At 36.2% G+C, this 23,051-nt stretch overlaps 1 protein-coding gene across 3 annotated transcripts; it reads right to left on the bottom strand.

Moving 5' to 3' along the window:
* Window positions 1-234: 234 nt before the first annotated feature.
* LOC149820083 (uncharacterized) lies at window positions 235-21,150 on the bottom strand. Of its 3 annotated transcripts, none has more exons than XM_089982114.1 (10): window positions 20,997-21,150; window positions 20,611-20,744; window positions 14,772-14,943; window positions 12,780-12,947; window positions 12,566-12,671; window positions 8,073-8,255; window positions 6,825-6,990; window positions 3,417-3,688; window positions 2,984-3,067; window positions 235-544 (listed from the first exon to the last, which is right to left on the bottom strand). In XM_089982114.1, exons 3-10 carry the CDS (start codon window positions 14,784-14,786, stop codon window positions 480-482), a joined length of 1,059 nt encoding a protein of 352 aa, XP_089838240.1. In that variant the 5' UTR covers window positions 14,787-14,943; window positions 20,611-20,744; window positions 20,997-21,150; the 3' UTR covers window positions 235-479. The 3 variants fall into 3 exon arrangements, with proteins under 3 accessions (XP_089838240.1, XP_089838239.1, XP_089838241.1); XM_089982113.1 differs by having other exon boundaries at window positions 3,417-3,727; window positions 20,997-21,146; XM_089982115.1 differs by lacking the exons at window positions 14,772-14,943; window positions 20,997-21,150 and having other exon boundaries at window positions 3,417-3,727.
* Between the last annotated feature and the right edge of the window lie 1,901 nt (window positions 21,151-23,051).

Here is a 23,051-nt window from a genome sequence, read left to right as displayed (position 1 = left end):
CTCCCAAATAGAGCCTCATGCACAGTTTCAGTGAATCAAGGGTCGAGGTATATGGTCCATCCAAGCGAGATGGTTATTCCATCCAGCTGAAATGCTAAACTGGGCTCAAGTGATCCATCCATCCAAATCTTGCGCATGCCCAAACTAGACAAGGTTTTTTTTTATGACGAGGAACCCTCGGCGAAGCAAGGGAAAACCCTGGGCAGGGTCCCACGCAAACTAGACAAGGTCATATTGAGGTTTTGAACTAGCTGAAACAACATTTAGTAACAAAAGCACATAAATTTACAGTAGCATAATAATATGTTTTTCTGTGTGTTCCCCCTAGCTGGTAAACATTAAATGTTGCCACCTATGTTACTTTGCTCAGTTGCTATTTAATAAGGCACATGAAATGTCAGTTTCAGAAGATACGTGCCTTTTTTCCACTAGTTGATTAATTGAAAAGAAAATATTGAAGGGGCGAAATCCTCACTAATTCAAGATTTCTCTTCATCAGATTGAGAGCATGCTCCAGTGACTGAATCGACAAAGAATTCCTCAACTGAAAGAAACAATCTTAGATTCATCAATAAAATGACGCACACACATGCACACACTTGAGAGCACTGTTAAAAGAAAAAGAACCCAAAATAAATATAAAGGTAGAACATTAACATCAATCAGGAATCAGGTAAAAGCCCACCGAAGTGCCAGTGAAGCCTAATGCTTTTACAGACTTGGTCTTAACAAGTGAGTCAGTGGTCAACCTTGTTTCCATCATCAATGGAATCAGGATTGTATTGAGACTTAGTCTTAACAAGCGAGAGCATGAGTAGGTGGCCAACCTTGTTTCCATGATTAATCGAATCAGGCTGGTATTGGGACCACTTGAAACTGAAACCAATAAATAACTTCTGAAGATTCATTCAGAAGCCTAGTTTCAGATATCAAGACTGGTCTTCAAAAAAGATTTTCTAGACCCAAGAAAGAGCAGAAATTACAGAAAATATAAAGTTGGTGCAGCTTAATTACAAAAAGATTACAAGTCAAGTCACAGAAAAGTTACTTTGCTTGCGAATTTCATGAAATGTGGGCTGCAACTATAGGACTATCACCATGTCAACCATCTATGTACTTCCAATCCAAGTAGGAAAATCCTAATGCTACTAAGATAGAATTCAAAGATTTCTATTAGTTTTAGTTCTTGACTGATGGATTGCATCTTCCAATTTCTTTTGTCTATATGCAGACACTCAAAGATAGCTACATTATCAAAAGTTGATTGCTGTTATGGCCAAAATTTTGAAAGAATAATGATTTTCTATGTTGTAAGTGTACACTACACTATAATACATATCGTATCTAAAAGGGTTTCTGATACAATACACACCTGAAATCCAATTCGGGTGTATCGTATTCGAATCAGGTGTATCATATGATACACCACGATAGAGTGCATAAAATAGACCCCAGTATCTTGTGAGATACACGTCATTCAAAACATATTATCTTGATCATTGGATGTTCGATGTTTTATGTAGTTCATAATTGCTTAATATAAGATATTATGGTTTCATTTTTTACACTAATATCATTTTGTTTCTTGCATTATGATTTTTAGAAATGTTCCTATTTTATGAAATTTTGGATTTTTTGTTAGAAAATATGTTTCTTTTGATATGATATGATACTAAACATACCTTATTTTGGGTCTGGCTGATACGGGCACCAATATGCATTTTACAATCATGATGATTTGTACTGTTGGAAATAAACGCCTTCATGGTCATACTCCAAATTTTGTTTCTTGTGTAAAGATGTATATTTGTATGTGTTTGTGTTTGTGTTTGTGTTTGTGTGTGTATACATATGTATGTATACTATATATGTATAAATATTTTTTTTATCTATTTCTTTTGTACTTATTATTATCATTATTATTTTATTATTTGTAGCTAGTCCTAACTAGCCATTAGGACTAATCTAACGGCTAGTAGGAGCCACTCTTGTATATATTGGGGTCTCTCACCCCCTTTTCTCTCATGCATTATTTGTGCATTTGAGCCATAATAAAGTGTTTTTTTTATGTGTTGTGTGTGCACTCTTGTGAGATTCTATCGAACCCTTAGTGGCTTCCTGTATGAGCCCTTAGTGGCTGTTTTGGTGGACTTTTGTGCTCCTTGGAATCTTGAGTTTGGTGTTCTTGGATCTTCATTGTGGGCTATGTAACAGGGATTCGGCTAGCAGGGTGCCGCACCCGCGTCGACGCGACTCGACGCGGGTGCGGCAGCTGCGCCGGGGGAACCCCCGGACCCCCCTTATATATATATATTTTACATTTTTACCCCTGCCGCACCCCCGCACCCAAGGTTTTTGAAAGTGCCGCACCCCCGCCCCCGCACCCGCACCCATGTGACAGATTGTGGGTGGTCACTTCCACCTTGCATTATGATTTTTTTAGATTTTTTCCTATTTTTTAAAAATTTGAGTTTTTTATGATATGATAGATAAATATCTTATTTCAGGCATGACTGATACAGGCACCAATATGCTTTTTTTACAACCTTGATAATTTGTAGTATTGGAAATAAATGCCTTCATGGTCAGACTCCAAATTCAAGTTACAAAAGAAAAAATGAACCACCCTAAGGTGCGATTATAAACATTACCCAATATGTGAATCAATAATTTTTTTCTGAGATTGGGGTAGGGGAGGGGGCTGTGTGGGAAAGCCACATTTCTAAAATTGATGTGGTTCTATATTTAGCACTCCTTCAGTACTTAAATGACACTCAAATCATAAATTCAAGCATTTTTATAATAATAAACACCAGATATGATACTGCTACTTCATGCACCACTAAAACTCGGTCAGATGCCTTCATATTAGACTGGAAAATTCTTTTCAAAACTTTGATAGAATTTGATTAAAAAATTTAAAGCTCATGTTACCCAAAATGAATGGACACAAGCGAAAAAAATTCAGCAGATTTCAACTTACCATCATGTTCAGGAGAATCAATTAGAATGTCTGATCCAGATGGCAGAAATGGTGACCCATTGTAATTTCCTAATGCACCTAGATCTGCAAAAATATTTAGACAGTCTACCCATTAGAAGATTCACATCAGCAAATCGTAATCCAATTATCTCTAATTTGTTTTTAATTTAAAAAGAACAAATTCCAAACTCCCTGTAAAAAAAAGAACAAAGAAAATGCTAATACAAAATTTGCGAAAATGCCAATACTAGAGGAAAAAATTTCAATGTATCAGTTATCTTTTAAACATCTAAGCCACATGACATGTTCAAGAGAAAATGAAACCTCCGTGGTCAATAAATAAATTCTCCAAATGAAAATTGAAGGCATTTAAGTTTTACTTGGTTTCCTTCAGAAAGGACCTTCACTTAATGAAAGGGAGCTTAAACATTACCTCCCAAGTTTGTCAAGTCTGCGGTTAGATCTGAGAAGCTGAAGTTCCACGGCATCAGTTCCAGAGATCTGATGGAATCCCTTGTGGAACCCACCCCACTGTCAGAACCAAGCTGCAAACCAACACTAGTGGCCACATCTGATGAAAATGCTGAGTCAAGTGCTGCAGTATCTACACCCATTCCCGATAAATCTGTTGAAGTGAATGGAAAATGACCACTGGAAGCAACAGAAGCAGGACTCATGGCCATCTCTGACATGGATGACATAGCACTACATGAAGGAATCACAGGTGGCACCTCAGCAGAAGCACTGTCAATCACATTACTCACAAATCCAAAATGAGTTCCAATATGAGAGAGAGGTGGAAAAGGTGACCCATATTAACAAACACAAGCAAGCATGAACAACAAAAACTACAATCCACATTGTATGAAAGGTTGAGTCAACAAATTTTAACCCCAATGGGGTGGGGCTGAGAAGCTTCCATGAAGGAATTACTCCTACGCAACAGATCTAAACGGGGTGGGAAGACCACCTCACCCTGAAGTCTGCAGATAAAAACACAGATTCTGATTCATTTTTTTCAGATTACATCATATTACTGTTGATTTATTCTAGCTTAGCTAATCGGTCAGGTGAACTAAGGTATTCATAAACCATGTAGCAGCATTTTTTGATCTATCAGTTCATGCATGTCGATCTATTTGGTCTCTTTGAGGGGAATCATTCCTTGGACGATCTCAGGGTGTCAATCAAAACACAAAAGAATTGATGGCCACAGGATCACCTACAATGAATGTGGTCACAGAGAGTTGCGCCAACTAGAAGCACCAGTAGCAGACATAGAGAAGCAAAACACGGGATGCTCATAATAACTCGCATGCCATAGGTGCATCTAGGGGTGCACACGAGCAGGGCTCGAGCCAAGCTTGAACACCCAACGTACAAAATCGGCTCGGCTCGGCCTGAGCGGAGTTGATTTGTTAAAAAAAAATGTTTTCAAACATGCATAAAGGGTAGGATTTGAACCCCTGACCTCACGCACAGGTGTACAGAGGGCTAACCACTTGAACAAAACCACCTTTTGTGAATTTAAAGAAACAAAAAATATAAATATCCTATTATTTGTCATTATAAAGTACAACCCGAGCTTAATCGAGGGTTTTAATGGTTGATCAAACTCAGCTCGTTTATGTTTAACAAGCCTGAGCTCTTGTTCAATCTCAGCTCGTTTACTTACCTAGACGAGTCCAAGCCGAGTTTAATCAAGTCGAGCCCGAGACGAGCTCGAGCTAGCTCAGCTCGTTTGTGCGCCCCTAGGTGCATCCTCAGAAATCATGTAGGTAACACAGTTAGACCATGACAGTTGGTTTGTCATTGATGGAAATGAAGATCGTCCATGAGCAAGCTTGGCTATAAAGCTCAAGTATCAGAAAGATTTCCAATGAATGATTCTACTAGGATAAAAGTGAAGGCAAATTGAATGTAAAGAGATATGAAACCTATAAGCAGATATCATCATTATCATTATCATTATCACCACCACTAGTACGAGGCAACATCAAGCTCACCTACAGTTTTGAACCTAGAAACACAGAAAATAGGCAAGGTTTCCAATAAAAGCCTCAGTAGATTAAGTTGCACCATGGCATTCTGATGTATGCCTTTCAAAACGGGTTGTGTATCTTAAAACCACTGTCACCGATATATTGAAAATATTGTGACATTATCGGCTATTTCAAGGTAGCCGATAATATCGGTGATATTTTCAAAATATCGCCAAAAACAAAATATCGTGATATTTTGGGGATTTTTTTATTTATTTTAAGTTTGCATTTCCTATTTTTTTCTTTCTTTTATATTTTAAAACCTTTAAAACAAGTTTTTTATATTTTTTGAAGAAAAATAATGCAAAACTTATTATTTTCTTAGCTTTGCTGTTGTTATATATATATATATATATATATATATATATATATATATATATATATATATATATAAAAGAGAGAGAGAGAGAGAGAGAGATAACTGAAAAAAAACAGGTTTTATATGTGTGTGTGTCAACAACACTTGTGTACATGGAAACAACAAAAATAAAAAAGAAGAAAAAAAGATAAAAAGATAAAAAGAGAGAAAAGGGAAGAAAAAAAAGAAGAGAGTGGAGGGGCGAGAGGAGGTAGCAGAAAAAAGAAAAAATAAGAAGGAAAAGAAAGAGGAAAAAAAGAAAAAGAAGAGGAAAAGGAAGAAGAAGAGAAGCCGGAGGGGTGAAAGGAGGAGGAAGAAGAAAAAACAAAAAAATAAGAAGGTGAAAAAGAAAATCAAAAGAAGAAGAATAGGAGAGAACAAAAAAAAAAGCTTTTGGGGCAGAAGGAAGAAGAAAAAGAAAAGAAGAAAAGAAGAAAAGAAAGGAGACAAAAAAAACATGACAACTATGTCTGCAGCATAGGCGGGGGCAAACTACGCACCACCTAGGCAGCCTAGGTAGAAAAATAGGGCCCCTACGGCCTAGACCCATAAGCACAGACAGTCGCCCTACACCTAGGACTTTTGACAACTAAGTGTATGACCACTACATAAATCACAATTCTGTTTTGCTTTAAGGTTCCCTAATCTCATGGAGATGTAAAGAACAACTCTCTCTCTTTCTCTCTCTCCTTTTATAACCTAAGTATTTGAGTTATCGAGTTCAACAAGCAGTCATCCGTAACAGCTCCAAGCATGTGAAACATGACAGAGAGAGGGAGATCTAACCTGAGAATCTAGACTATGAAGAGGAATAAAGGATCATCTGACACCCTTGGACCTCGATCCAAGGATCTGAGGTGTCGTGGAGGGTATTAATGTGGTGCCGGGCCCATGCCAAGATCTGAGTTGTGTCAAACACGGGATCTCAGATCTAAGGCTACCTTGGTTTTGAGATACTGGTTTTGTGAGATACAAGGGAGAGAGGAGAGGATCTGAGATCGGACCTGGGTTGGACCTCAGATCCTGAGATTTTCAATTGAGTAGTCCCCTTGGATCTTGAGATCTGAGGGTATTAAACACACTTGAAAAGAAAAAGAAAAAAGAAAAAAGTACCAAAAAGGAGAGGTAAAAAACAACCACCACCACCACCACCACCTAAAAGAGGAGAGTGATCTCCTACCTAGGTAACATACCTACATGCAGCAAATACACCCAAATATTGCTAACCCTAAAAAAAAGATTGGAATGAACCAGACAAAGCAACCTTTCTCCCTTTTCTGTTGTTAGATATCTTATCAACAGCAACACAATGACAAATCAAAGACAGCCAAACAAGACCATCATTTAAAAGAATGGCTTTCTTCTGTCAACCATTAAAGCTGCTCTATTAGTGATATATTATGGTAAAATGATATAACAAACAAGGTGAGGCTTCTCTTACTCATTCCCAGAATTGATCCGGATTGGATGAAAATTGCTTGGAGCAGGCACACCATTTACCACATGACAATTTGACAAGCCACATGCCATGGGATCAAGATGTGGTTGCCCAGTAGCAGGCATTGGAGGCTGCTGAAGAACTGGATACCCCATAGGTAGATTGTTAACTGCACTGAAAGAAGCCGACAATGAACAAGGATGATAACAGTAATAGCAGATCAGTGAGAGACTGTCTGAGGAAAAAAACACATTACAATATTACTGCTAAGATTTTGCCTCTCACCTTGTCAAATAATAGATAGAAGCATACAACACTAAAAAGCACTTGTTCCCAAGTGAATAAAGTCTTTAAATACATAAAAAGAAGAACAATATAGAAAGCAGAATTTGTTCTCTTCTGTTCAGCAAGAAAAGTTAAGCATTATCTTATGCGAAAAAATCAATGTGTATCTATGTTTATGAGTAAAAGGCTATTGTAAGTGTTTTATGGTAATGACCAACACAATATACAAGAAATTCAGGAGTATCCCTGATGCTTTTATCTTTGAAAAACAACCATCATGAGTTGATTTATTTTACGTGAAAAAGTAGAACAAAAAACTTCAGTACTTGTTTTAAAATGTTGCCAAGATATTATGTTAAACATTAAAATACATGAAAAAATAATTGAATAATCTGTGAAGCACAATGCTATGCCCATAAATGTGGTACACCATGTTGGGTTGCGGCTGCAGCCAATGAATGCCAACAATAGCATGCAAATAAACACCTGCCCAAAAGATGCTAAATTTGATCTCCTTATGTAAATAAGCACAGAAGCTGCTAAAAGCACAGAAATAGGTAAAGGAATGGAAGTGCAGAGTTTGGTGCACATGCATAACAGTGGTGTCGTGTGTTGCACAGACCATTGTCGTGCGTGATGCATGTGGCGTGCGAAGCACAGCATGCGGTGGGCACGTAGTTGCGGTGAGCTTGGTCAGAGCTTGGCATGTGCAGCAATGTGCGCAGTGTGGGCACAATTGCGTGAATTCAGAAACCAAGAAGTTTTACTCTACTGCAGGGAATGTAGAATTAGAGATTCTAATGTGAAAAATCTTTTCCATTAACAAAATAACATCAAATTTGCATCACTTCTAAAACAAACTATCTTTGTTAAATATTACATAATCATCATCCAGACAACACAACCAACACACATTCACCAGCATGTCCAGAGAGAGAGAGAGAGAGAGAGAGAGAGAGAGAGTACCAGGCATGGGATGGATTCCATTTTGCATAGGAGCCAAGGGAACTTTTGGGGGAACAGGATACTTCATGAGGCGGTATTGTTGCTCAAGCAAATGATTAAACAACATAATCTGTTTTTTCAGTTTTAGTCTAATGTAGTAGGCTCTAAAAAAGTCAGAATTTTCTTCCTCCAATTTCTGCCATACTGCAAAAAAGAGAAACAATTGTTAAATAACACGATGTGTTTTTCAGTATTAGTCTAATGCAGTAGGCTCTAAAAAGACCAGAAATTTCTTCTTCCAATTCAGCCATATTGCAAAAAACTAAAGTAATTTGATCGGCCCCAATTAGATATTGAGAGAGAACACTAATTGGCTCTGGGTATTGGGTCCAGATCCAATATGTCTGTTGTCCATAATCTGACGTTATTCTCTATTTCCTTATTTCTTTACCATATTGCCCTTATAGCTATTAGGATCATTACAGAAAAACAACACCCTAAAGCACCGTTTTCTCTTCCTTCTCCGTGTGACTACTTTGGGACGTTGATGGATATCAAATCTAACATGGTATCAGATCGGGAGGTTGACTGATCGCATCTATAAGGTATGCCCTAAAAGATCTTGAGAGTTTTTTCCTCTTATTTGCCTCTTTTCAAGCCTCCTCCTTTTCTTCTTCCCTCTTCTTTCTTTTTCTTCTCTTTCTTTTCTCCTCCTCTTCACTCTTGTTCACTCTTCTTTGAGCCTTTAATTAGATTGAATCGACTTTCGGTGTTGTTCCCAATCTTTTCTAGTTCTATATTGGTTATTTTCAAAAGAGAAATCTTTCTCCCAAGTTCCAACGTGAATACCTATGTACCTAATTTATGAAGAAATCTTATTTGACGTCAATTTAAATTTTGTTTTCTTCCTGTCTCACACATCTGCTTGAATTTTGTTGTTGTTTTCCCTTTCAGTTTACAGAAATTTTGTTTGGATTCATTCACTATCACATCACTTATTTTTCCTATGTAGCGTGATATCTGTGATATATCAGAAACTTTAAGTTTCTAATCAGACTCTATTACTTGCTTGTTTGCTGTGTAAAACCGACCAGAGCAAAAAAAAAAGATAGTAAAAAAAAGAAAAAAAATTCAATCTTCCAATTTTGATATTGACATGATCCATTTATTCTATTTATTATTCCTATTGTCTTTCTTATTTATGGATCCAAATCCCCAACCAACACTATCTTCTACCTTTTTGCCCCAATTAGTTTCTAAAAAAATGAACAACTCGAATTTTCTAATTTGGAAGAGGCAAATAACTTTTTTTATGAAGAATCCAGATCTTTTTGGGCATCTTGATGGGTTCATCATCCCTCCATCAGAGTTTTATAAAGGAGGAAAAGAATGACAAGGAGGTTGTAGTTTCTTTTGTTCATGTCGGAAATCCAAACTTTATATTGTAGATGAAAAGGGATCAAGCATACATCATCTTCACCTTGTCATAAGAGGTTCTCATTGGAGTGCCTGACGATTGCACTCTTGTCCAACTCTAGACTAGATTAGTCTAGACATATTCTCAGATCTCATAATCCAAGATCATGTTTTTGAAGGAGTTTCAAAATTTGAAGAAATGTTTCATGTCAATCATGGAATATCTTAATAAGATTAAAAACATTACTTATAAGCTTGCTATGGTTGGTTATGAAGTGTCGGATAAAGATATGGTCCAGTAGGCTCTCAAGCGTTCTTGGTCGTAATTATCACCTCCTCACAACTACTACCTTGTAGTATTCAAAGTTGCTTCTTACTTTTGAGAATTTAATGGCTAAATTATTACATTATGAGATGACTATTATTGTTGATGTTGATGTCCCTACTGATGTTTATGAAGTTTTGGTCACTAATGTCTCACAAAGTTGTGAAAGATATGGATAATTTAGAGGCAGGGGACGTGGTTGTTGAGGCAATCAGGGAGACCAAGGTATACTTCTCACACCGAACATTCCTCCTAATATTGTTGCGTAAAGACGACGTCCTATTCCTACTTGCCTTATATGCAAGAAACAAGGGCATGTCAAAGCAAATTGCTAATTTAAAGATGATCCTAGATATAACCAAGGGAGAACACAAAACAAGAATCAAGGTAAGGGTTAAGTTAGAGGTCAAACCAATGGACAAAATAGTAGTGAAGGACAACTTTCAATAGATAAGCAATTATTACTTGTTTCTCTTGCAGGACTCAATTCAAAGCAAATAAGTAAGGTGTATAGTATCTTGATTCAGGGGTTGCTAATCATATCACAGGAGATGAGGGCAAGTTCCTAACGTTGCTTCCTTAATGTTTTATTTTTGTGAGCCAAATGTTTATATTAGACTGTGTTTGATTTAAGTGACACAGGTTGCGTAATGGTTGTGGTTGAGCCACTTGTGAGCCTCTAAGGCTATGTATTTGTACCTTATTATTGAGATACTAATTGTGAAATGCATTGATAAGTTGATTTATAGTGCTAATGATTTAATTTCACATGTGGCACAATATTACATTGTTGTAACCGACTAGGCTGATAGCCCAATCGAATAATGCATGTTGATTTGCATGTTGTTCTTGTGTGAAGAACCCTTAATAATTTGAGAAAGGCATAACACACCTAAACAACGTAATTAATTTTCTTCCTTGGTTGCCCTCTGAAATGGTGGAATCCTTGGATGGCAGTCATGGGGGACCATGATAATACTGAAGTGTGCATTGTTTACCTCAAGAACTCAATAGGGAGGTTTGTGTTTCCAGCTACGGTCGTAGAAAATTTCCACCACTGTGCTTGGAGGTAGTGTTTTTGAATTAGATGTAGTTATTGGTATACCAAGAAAAGTGGTGTCAGAGGGTGATGATGTCTTTGTCATCCCAACATTAGGTGATGATTCCCAATGTTGGTCGAGGGACATGTGTGGGACCCATATAATATACAAATTGTGTGTTTAAAATACAGTTGGGGGATTGCCTTGGACCTCAAGATTTGATCCATTTGTAGTATCTGCAGGATTTGTGCAAGATGAAAACTTAAATGAGGTGCATTAAGCATACACATGAATTAAAAAATAATTGTTAGTAATTAAATAAAAAGTCATTCATTAAATGTGCATTGGTTCATGCATCAACTATGCATTGGTTTATGTAGCATGTGATCTTTGGTTGTCTGCATTAAATTGGTTTATATTGCAAGCATGTCTTAATTGTGAATTGTGCTTTAAGGCTTTCTTAAACTTATGTTTGAATTGATGTGTCTTTTTCCTTACTGTTGGATTTTGAGAGGGTCTCATACAAGAACTTTGGTTTTATCCCATTTTAAAAACCTTTTTCAAGTGTTGAGGCTCAGTCTTAGTTGAGCATCGTGGTGGCGGGACCGGCTTGCTGGAGAGGACAACGATTTATGATTTGGTGTCCAAGATTCTTCTAAGTGATATGGGAATGGATTGTTTTTAAACTTATGAACATAAAGTTGGGTCTATTAAGTTGATTTTAATTTGAATTAAATTATGGTTTGATTTAAATCATGGTTTGAAATAGGTGTTGAGCAATGGATATGAAATCTGTGATGTGCCCCAGGTCTGTGGGTTTGTTTTTCTGCAAAGATTTAAAAACATATGTTCCCTTATAAAAAAAATAAAAATTTCGTGAAATTTCAAAGGTGAGTTTGGGGTCGTTACATTTAACACTCATTTTCCATATTGACATGATACAACATCTGGCACACTATAACATTTTATGGGTGCAAACAGCAGTCACAGTGCCAGAGATAGCCAACATTTTGCATTATTTAATGTTTATTATTGTTACTTATTGTTTATTACTTAAGGACCTTGATTTGTTCTTCGAGAACTCAATTGGTGGGCTCTGTAAGGGCTCGGGTGACGGTGACCCCACCCAGCGTTTACCTCACAGGAGGGCAGTCCCACCAAGTGACCCAGTGGATACTCTAATTTAGATTAAAAGAAAAATAAATGTACATAACAATACATTCATATGTACATACTAATATAATAAACATATGATGTATGGCTGCATCCACTTGTCCTAGACCTAAAAACTCCCACCTCATATGGAGCATGTATATGTTGTGTCCCCTACCCATGTTAGAATCTATGCGATATAGCCCTCAAATATCATTCAGAAGAATATTCAATTGTCACTTGATATAGATCTCTTCACCACACTTTCCATGTTTTGACATTCATCCAACACACAGAAATCTATCTTTCAGGGAGGAGAAAACGCAAAGGTAATTTCACTCATAAAATCATGCCCATGCAAAAATATATAGCATTCTAGAAAACAGAGAATCGGATACAAGAATAAGATTTATCCGCAGAAATATGCAGTTTAGCATGATAAACAATATTATCAAGAGTGAACAGAGAAACTTTTTCCTTCATAAGCAAATGACAAGGTGCAATCAGAGGGCCTTACACAAGCCATGACATTAAGAATTTCTTTTATACAATCAAGTTTGTGAAGAAAATTTTCAACCTACCCAAACTTGTAAATCCAGGTTCTATTCTTGCTCGATTTAGAAGGGTCTTTACAACTTCTGCTCTATTCATGTACAACTGCAGACAACGTTCTATCAAATTCTGGACCTAGAGAAATCATTAAGGTTTGCAAGATATCAGATATGTAACTGCAACTGCAAATCCTCATTTAAATTCAAGATCAGGTCCTCAATGAACATGGCTATAGTAACTCACAAGTTCAATGTCTTCACGAGAAACTTTCCTGCCATCACTGCTTGAAATAGATACTGAGCCAGAGTCAACAACAGGAACCTCAGTAGCCGGGTTGTCATGTTGGTCCCCTTGAGAATCATGTGACCCTTGTGAAGAGGGCTGTTTTTCTGCCTGACATTGTTGAGGGTCCTGCAGAACAAACTCAATACTCAAATCATCATGTTGTGTTAAGGATGTGATATTAGAGGACATTAAATAACAAAACATTCTTCACATCATTCAGGGCTTATAGAACTATAATAATATTTATTATATGAAAGTATTGGCATAAAGTTGAATTTAAATCATATCCCCTTGCTTCACATGAAAATGATGTGATATAGATGGTGACTAAATGGACAGTAGAAATCACTTAGTGCATCTTAACATATATGAACAATCCCTTTTACCTTTCAGCTCATGTACATTGATCTAATACTTGGACTAATACATCAACGCTCTTAGAGAGAATAAACCATAATACTGAAATCACTTATGGTACAAGGGAATCACAATTCTCAGGAAGTGGAATCAGAATCAGAGAGGAATAATGGTTCCCAGTGATGGGAATCCTTATTCCTATGGCATGGAAATTTTGATTCCTAGTCATGGAAATTCCCATTCTCATGACTGAGAATCCCAATTCTTATGGGAATCCAGATTCCCTCAAGAATCATGATTCCTATGTTCAGAAATCATGATTCCCTCAGGAATCTTGATCTTTTTGAGAATCTCAATTCGCACGCTTACACAATTTTATATAACACTTCCTAAGCAGTTCTCCATACCGCTTTCTACTTGTTTCACTTCCCAAATCTTGTAAAAATTTGAGATGACCGCTTTCAAATTCTGATTCTTGCTCTGGCAACTATGGATAGAATCCCTTTAAAAGACTCATAGAAGCATCACAGTACAACTCACATCTTACAATATTTAACCATTACTCAATTAGATATTTCATATGCAGTGAATCAAGTATGTCACTTCATGAATGCAGCTGTATATATCTACATACACATCTATGGCTAGCATCACTGAACACCTAGGGACCAATTAACCACCACCCATCATCCAATGATATGTGATCTTAGTGATCATGGCAAGATGGTCAAATGCAATCAATTTAAAGCTACAATTGGCGAAAGCTCAAATTGGATGATAAAAGGGGGATAGCTATTATACAACACTAGTTTATTGTGTATGTTGATTGCATGTCTGTGAGGAGGAAGAGAGAAGTCAAGAAAAAGGATTTATAACATTGCTTAATAATTTGACTACTTGACCACAATAAATAACAAATGCATATATGGATTGTCTTATAATAATCAAACACCACATTATGGCACAACCCAAGCCTTCTTTCTCAAGTTCCTAATTGATTTTCTGATTTTTTTTTATTCAGGACTATATTGAATCTGGATCCTGGGTCCTTATCAGAATTTGTGCCACTTTATGATTGATACAAGACTAACCTGTGGATCATACCAAGGGAGGATTAAGAAAAATCCTATAATATGAATAAAAGCTAAAAAAGGCATTGAGAATGGCAGTAACTCTATCAGCACTGATTTTACACACACACTCAACATCACAGGCTGAGTTTACACTGTTTTTTTATGATGAGGAACCCTCGCCGAAGCTAGGAAAACCCTGGGTGGGGCCCCACGACCACCCTGACTGATGTGTCCCACCTCTAAAAGCTATGGACACACCCGTGCCCCAGCAGGGTTTGATCTGGTGCCTTCATCTCATCACCATTATAACCACACTGCTCAACACACGGGCGACCCCCATGGTGGTGGCTGAGCTTACACTGTTGTTAGTTAGCAATATTCAATCATATCAATAATAAATGGTCTTAGCAATCAAACCATCATCGCTGGATATGAAGGTAAAAGATAGTCTTGCCACTCTCGGCATAAAGTTTTGTTTTTTGTGGGTATGCCGAATGCCAATAACAGGATATGCCAGCACCTGCAAGGTCTTCATTTCAGATCAAATACATCTTTATGAGATCTCTTCTGTTCTGATAGAATTTCTGCATGAGTGCTAGCATTGTGGAGCCCTTAATGCTTCCATACAAAATAAAAGTATTTAGTGAAACTGCTCATTCAAGGATACTGACAGTTAAGTGATGGAGTTACACCTGGAAACACAGACATTGTGAAAATAAGAATATAATTATTGACCAGATTAATCACCAAGAAGGCAATATCTCACAGGGTGCATGCAAGATAAAAGAATAGGATCTTAATCTTTCAAACATCACACCATAAACCATTAAAAATTCAACAGTTTATGTAATTGCTAATCATATTAAACACAAGGCAATATCTGACATGGTATATGCAAGACAACATAAACAGGGGTCTTATTCTTTCAAACAGCACACTGTAAGCTATTAAGAATTTAACAAATTATTTGAGTCAAGCAATATACTGCTTTCTTTTGGAGGAGAAGTCAAGAAATACACATGTTTCATTGATGAATTAGCAGTCAAATTCTGTAGTTACAGAAACTAAGTAGAAAATTCTCTCTCCAACTATATTCCATAAATCCCTTCAGTTATTAAAGTGTCTAAAGCTCCTCTTTATGTTATTTTCACTAATAACATCAGTATACTTCGCAAGCAGTTATTTTCATCAATAAACACATTCTCGTAATGCCTCTAGCCGGTTTCAATCAACGAGGGCACAAAATATGAAAATATTAGCTTCAGTGTCTTTTTAACAAAAATTACTGGACAATATATAAATTTATGCTCTATACACACTTTGAACATGGAATATGATATACACACTTTGAATATAGAATATACCCCCAAGTCATTAAAAAATTGAATGATGAAGCTATCCGTATCAATAATTCATGAACATGTAACCATTTACTTATGTCGCATGAACTTGCGTACAGTACCTATGCAGCAGGTACATAGTTACTTTATCATGTTTCACAAAGTGACTCATAGCAAGCTTTAAAGCTATCTGCAAAGAACAAAACCTTTATGTTCATAAATTTTGTAATGCCAAATCTCTAGATGAAGATTAACAACATTGTATTTATGTTTGATCCTGGTATCTACTAATTTAAGGCTATAATAACATTATCTTGTTAAAGATGGTTTAATCTGATACAACCCAATGTGTGGTGAATCTCAAAGTAAGGACCTGTGATTTCTAAATCAGGAAAAAAAACAGTTATGTGCCTATTAAGAGTCAGCATGTGGAAAAAAATAGATCTTCGTGTTCATGTTATTTGCATTGCCTGATCTTCACTTTCTGTTCCAAAAAGTAGGTCCATTCTCAAATACAAAGGCATCATAATTTATATCAACAAAACCTGCAACAGAAGATAACATTTAATTTTGGAGGGTAATGTTTGGTACCCCGTTAGCGAAAAAATATAATATTTTTATTTTTCTATTTTTTGCACATCTGACCCTTCATATGTAATCTACATATTAAGTTTAGTAGAAAGTAACTGATCATGCATATATTTTGCATTTTATTCATTCAATTTTATGCATGATCCGTTGAAAAATCGTGTTAAAAACCCAGTCTTATCGGTATTTTCGAGAAACTCATTTAAATTGAAAATAAAGGAAAAACTGTGTTTTTAAATACTTCTTTGCGTTTTTCAATGTTTAATTTTGTTTAGGACGTTTTGATTAGTGTTTTAATTAGCATAGAAGTGTTTAAATCATATTTTATTTGGTTTAGGAAAGGTACTTTTGTGAAACTTGTTTTTCAGAAACACTGTTGTGAATTTTTTGAAAATATATTGAAGTTTTCTGAAAAAAAATGTGTAAACCTAAAATTTGAGTATAAATAGTAATATTTTTTTCACACATTTTTTCTCCTCAGCCCTCTCTGCCTCACCTTCTTCCTTTCTCCCCCTTGTTCGATCGGCCGGTTGCCTACCGCTTTCTTCTTGCTTCTTATGCTTTTCACTCTTTTTTTTAAACTCCATCGTCGCCGGTTCCTCACATCCCTTCTGTCGGAGAGAGAGCAAAGTTCGTTCGGTTGCACAGGTAAAAACCAACTTTATCTTTTTCACCGTTTCACCGTAGTTTTAGTTTTTGCATATCATAATTCATATAATTGCATATTTAGTTTATATTAGTTTAGATTCAGCATATGAAAAATAAAAAGAAAAAAAATATATTTCGCTTAGTCTAGATTAGCTATTTTTCTTAATTGTGCATAGAATAACTGTAGTTTAGTCAAATCGATAGTTTTAACATAGCGTCTTCTTATCTTTTCTTGATTTTTAATTAAGTTTAGGTTAGATCTAGGTTAGAGTTAGTCTGCATCATAATTTTGATACTTGATGTTTCATAGATTACTTAAATAAAGTTTTTCTTTTCTAACCGATTTAGTGTCTTACATAGTTTTCTGATTTTTTTTATGGCATCAAATAGATCGTAGTTCGTTGTTTTGTTCATTGCTCAATCCCTGCCATTAAGCTTTTATTAAATATTAGATTAGTTTTAAATTAGTTAGATTAATTAGTAGATTATAAAAAAAATAATTAGTTTTAGAATAGCAAAAACCAGGGGTTCACTCGTTTTGATGTCAATCACACACTAGAGTGAATGACGTCAAAACCGTGATCTAATTTTTCTTTGGTTCAAAATTTTAATTTCAGTTTATTTAATACTATGTTGGGTGTGTTAGTCTAATATATTGCGGCAATAGTGTTGGGTTTTCTTAGTGGTATAGTGTAGCATTTTTACATAGTTCACGTTTTCTTTCTTATAGTTAGCTAAATTTAAATTTTTGTAGTAGTTCTTGAGATTAGAATTAAGTTTGTTTATTTTAGATTATAGCAGCATCATTAGGTGGTTAATATTGAGTTTTATTTTAGGTGTAACGTTTTTTTATTTATTTAGGATATTTGATGTTTAGTATAGTTAAGTAAATGAATAGTTTAATTCACGTTTTTGTAAAGTAGCTGTATTTTTTTATTTACAGCATTAGGCTACTTCTTGAATTAACTACATTACATTAGTAAATTCTTTTACTTAGATTGTTTCATGTTCTTGTTTTCTTGATTAGTTACTTTACAATTTAGTTAATTTGATACTTGTCAATTTTTTTTGAAGAGTTAGATGGTGTTGATCCAATTAGTTAGTTTATTTCATGCTTAGATATTATTCACGTTTTCTTTTGGTAATTAATTAGCTTAGTGTGTTTCTTTCATTTGATCTTAGTTTGTTTCATAAATTGTTTCTTGAGTGTTAGTTTGTTTGTTTTGTTAACTTGTCTTTTAGTAGTTAGTTTTCATAACTTAGTTCTTGTTAGTTAGATAGTTAGTTTTACTATTCTTTCTTGTAGTAGCTTGTTATTTCATGTTAGTTTACTTCATGCTTTTGTGATTTTTGTTCATAATAACCTTCGATTTTTGTGTTATTTTTTCTTGTTTTCATGTTTCGTCTTTTTATTTTTGCTGATAAGCGTTTAGATGTGCGGTGAGTCCTCGAAAGTATCCCGAAAAGCCATCTGAGGTCCCCTCAAAAGGCCCTTCAGGCCCCTCAGGAAGCCCTCAGAATAGAGAAAGGACAATAAGCAACTGAAGAAACACCAAGGGACAAGAAACTCAGAGCACTGAAGACTTTTTTCTTTTCTTTTTAGCTTAGGTTTTTATTTTATTTAATTCAATTCAATTCAATTTGAGGTTTGTAATAAGGCACTTATTTTTATTTGTTTAAGCCCTCTGCAGAGGGCCGCACTTTCTTGTTTAGATTAATTAATTATTTTTTGTTTTTAAGGCAATAAAGAGTAGCTTAGTTTTGTGTGGAATACAAAGTATTTTTCCCCATTCCCTAAGTTCGACCCAGACTTCACCACTAGTATGAACCGGTTTTTTATTATTTGATGCACGGTTTGCACAAACATTTTTATTGAAAAATATTATTTTTAAAATGCTTTATTGAAAAATTGCATCAGTAACCTTTGGATCATGTTTTTTCTGATGTATATGTTAGACTAATGAGGGTTGAAAAATCAACATCATACAATGCACCAAAATTTTTAAACCTCAATAAAACCTTTTTTTACGTTCAAAACTATGGTCCAAGGGTTGATTCCTACTATTTTGATCATAAGGTCGGATTTGGTCAAAACAACCTCCCCTTATGAGCTATAATTGGGAGTTTCCTTACCCACAAGGGTAGCAAATGCTATATCCCTAATTTGGGAATAAGGATGAGGAGTAGGAAGTGAGAGCCTTAAGAATAAAAAACTTCTTTCACAAGAAACTGTGGAGAAGAGAAGCAAAGAACTTATTTTAGTTTTTCTAAGGATATTTTGTTTGAATTCTTTTTATACCTTGAACTCAAAAACCATCAAACAAAAGTTGTAATCCTAGAATGAAGGTCCTATTTTAACAAAAGCTTTCCTCACTATTTTTGAATTATATGCCTTTTCCTAGATTTCATGTTCTACCATGTCCAAATAAGCAGACCTGACATGCCTAAACGACCATTTTTTGAAAGACTCCTGATTTTATCATGAGATTTTAAAAAACTGATATAATCCCAAGAAAAACACAAGATTTTCAAAATATTATTTATTTTGAAATAATCATGTTTTTATCACAATATTATCACTTTATTAATGCAAACATTTATATTATATATATTTAAATGTTTCAATGTTTTGTTACATTTTTTTGTAAAAATTAAAATATACTGATACTTTCCCAAGATCTTTCAGAGAAAAACAAAATTTTTCATTTATCCTGAGATTTTCCTTGGCCGAGAAAATATCAAGAACGAAATTTCTAAACTATGGTTATGTTATACTCTCCAAGTGCTACCTAAGAACTCGGGTTTCAGAATAGTGCCCGAGCCCAAGATACATGAAAGGTATTTTTGAAAATGACATCAATCATGCTTGTTTTATGTGCCACTCGGTTCGGCAGGTTCATAGTTGTTAGAACTTAGAAGCTCATCCAAGAAGCTGCTTCGAAACTGGAAGCTGGGTGCTTCTGAAGCTCAAGTCTCACTCTCATGAGGAGCAAAACTCCGAAGACATGGAAGAAACATTACTGTGCTTTGAAACCTGCTATATTACACTACCAAACTCAAACTTTCTAATGACTTTAGGTGGATGAAATGGGGGCACCAAATACCTAAGCAAGAGGTAAGCCCACGGAGTTTTATGCTGCCAGGACGGCGACCGTAAGTACGTCAGGCAGAGCAACGTGGCTAGGTCTGATCCTGGGGGCGGTTTCTCCGTGTAAATATAAAAAAAAAAAATTTTTTTTCTTTAACAAAAACAATAGGAATTTATGCCCCATACACACTGAACGAATGTCCCCTCCCCAATAAGATAATATGTAAAATATCATCAACAAATGCACTATTAGACATGGCATTTGTTGAAAATTTGGGTGTATTGGATTCGGCCCACATTTCCTGTCGAACATCAAGCATTGAAAAACTCCCCAAATGTTGGCTTCCGCCATTTCAGGCAAGAAAGAGGGCAACAGTATCCCGCAACAATCTCGAGGGGCATTTCAGTCCTTTAGATGGATTACTGTTTTCCAGCTCCCCTTCAACGGGATTCTAAGTTTCTAACGCATCTAATTTTTTTTTTTTTGGCAAGGGACAGAAACCCTTCCCGGCAATTACCAACTTTTCTAACAGAACAAATTCCTATACCCTCAACTCTAAACCTTTCAAGAGCAGGAGCAAAAGCAAAAGCATCCGAACTTCATCTACCCACTCATTCAATCTAAAGATGGAAATCATCCAGAATCTTGAGGGAAAGAAAGAAAGAAAGCACGAACCAAAGGAAGAAGAAATTACCCAAATCCGGAAGCGAAACAGGAGAACGAACAGAGCAGAAATCACCAGATGCTCGAACTTAGCAAAGACTCGAACCACACACGAAGCAGCTCGAAATTTCGCTTCCGACGAACCGCGGTCGGATTGAACAACTTCTGCACCATAAAATCCATCAACAGACGAGCACATCAGGGGCCCAAAACACAGCAACAAAGAAGAAAAAAGAAATTGAAACTATAATCCGCGGCGGTTTCCGGCGAAAAAAACACCACCGACATTTCCCATTTACCCGCGAGTTTCTGAACCTCGCGAAGGCGAAAGCACACGAGTGCTTTTCTTCTTCTTTTTCTCTTCCACTTAAAAGAAGAAAACCAGGTGTTTTGAAAGTTTTTAACGACATAAAATACCTAAAAGTTTTCAATCGATTTCTTTGGATCCAAGTTGTTTGCCTCTCCGTGGTCGCCCTAATATTTGCAGAGAGAGGAGACCAAAGAAGAAGGGGAAGCGGGGAAGCGTTGGGGAGTCATTGGTCACCGTTATCCGATGAAGAAGAAGCTGCCTTGAGTCGTCCCAGCTGCTGCTTTTATATACAGTGACTGTGGGGTAAACAGGCTGAGACACCGATATCCCGTGCACTAGATTCTCGGCTCAGACCCACTTCGGCTTATGAGCCGAGCCGTTGTGCTCGCGCACACCCAGCAGGTTGGCCGTGCATCGATCTTGTTACTTCTAAACAAGGAAAGGGAAACCGCACTAGCTATGTCTGCCGTACTTACGGTCCCTTTTAAAACCTTGCGGTACCCTTTCCCCCATGTAATAATCATCTTGTGTCGGCACAGTCAGTGGATCGAATCCCCGGGTGGAGATAAGGCTTTCACTTTTGGCCCCGTCTCAAAATTTTGCCTTACATTCCTACATGGATTTTGATTTTAAACTTCATTCTTGATTCATTCTCAGTTTGATGTCCTCCATTTTTATTCCAAACGGGGCGGAAACCAGGCTTTGTTTTCTTGGTCCTTCGGCTGAAGAAAGAAGAGAAAAATAAAAGCTCAAGCTACTCATTAGAGAAAGAAGAAAAGAGAGATTTATGTTAGGATTATATATATATATATAAGATTTTATAATATACATAAAAGTATAATAATAACTTTATTCTCGCGGGTTTTGATTTTAACCCTTATTCGCGGTTCATTGGAAGCAGATCAGGTCATGCTGAACATGAGCGTTTTTGCTCATGCAGACATCGTGGCCATCCGATTTGCATTTTCAAAAGCTCAAAAGTCAACAAAACCACATGGCATTCATCTAAAATGCAAACAGACGGTCACGATGTCAGCATGAGAAAAAACGCTCATGTTCAGCATGACCTGATCTGCTTCCCGGTTCATTCCCCATTTCATGTCCTCCATCTTCAATCCAAACAGGATGAGATGAGGTGGGGTGGGGCGGGGCCAGTTTTCCCCGATCCACTGCCATCCCGAGATATAATGTCCTTGACCCTTCTTTTCTATGTACAAGATGTCTATGCTCCATTCCACTACACGCCAAGCCCTTTGAGGCTGATCCACCCAAACCAGTTGGTTCAGTTGATTCAAAAATCTAGGTTCGTGCCAGAAACAGGTTAGTTCTTGGGTAAGAAAAATACCAACTCTAACTTATTTATATCTAACTGGTTTTTGGTTTTTGGTTTTTGGTTTTTGTGTCTGATTCAAACAGTTCTATACAATTTGTACGGGCCACTAGAACAAGAGAACTACTGTGTCAATTAGGCATTTTAGACAATTTTTTTTTCTTCACATCTGATCATGCATATGTATCATAATCATAAGATTTACCTACTTACCGGTGAAATCTAGGCTTGTGGGGTTGGATACCCTAAGATTGAATTTAAGTATGTTACTGGTAGTGATGTGGGTCAGACTCAGGTTGGATCTAGGCATTACCAAATCTGACTTAATCGAGTGTGGCCTATTCGGGTTTGGTTTCAGATTAGTAATCAAATTATGGAATTAGATAAAACTGAATCCACATCCGACTAGCATAAAACCTGATACTTACACTTAATCAGATCAGGTTTTACTCGGATTTGGGTTTGGGTTGGATGTCGGCCATTGACAAGTAACCCTATAATGCAATGGATCAAATTAGAATTTTGATGGAATTCAGTTCGAGTCAATTTTTTTGTGTTCTAGAAGGAACATGGTTGGATTAGTAAAATCTTATTTTACCTGAACTTCCACCCTTTTATTTTAGCGAATTAGATGGACTTAAGTTTGATGAATTAAATTCATAGAACCAAACCCTTGCATCGCCCAATTCTACCATTTAGATTCAAAATGGTGAACCAAAACCGAATATTATTTCCATAATATACAAGCATACATTTGCATGCAGGCAGGGAATGATCATCCAATATGCATCATTGACAGAGAAATGCGCTTTCAAGAGAAACCAAAAGGAAC

The sequence above is a fragment of the Nuphar pumila genome, chromosome 12 (assembly GCF_984573655.1).
Source record: "Nuphar pumila chromosome 12, dmNupPumi1.hap1.1, whole genome shotgun sequence".
NCBI lineage: Eukaryota > Viridiplantae > Streptophyta > Magnoliopsida > Nymphaeales > Nymphaeaceae > Nuphar > Nuphar pumila.
The sequence above is the reverse complement of the archived record's forward strand: the minus strand, read 5'-3'. Positions and strand labels throughout refer to the sequence as shown.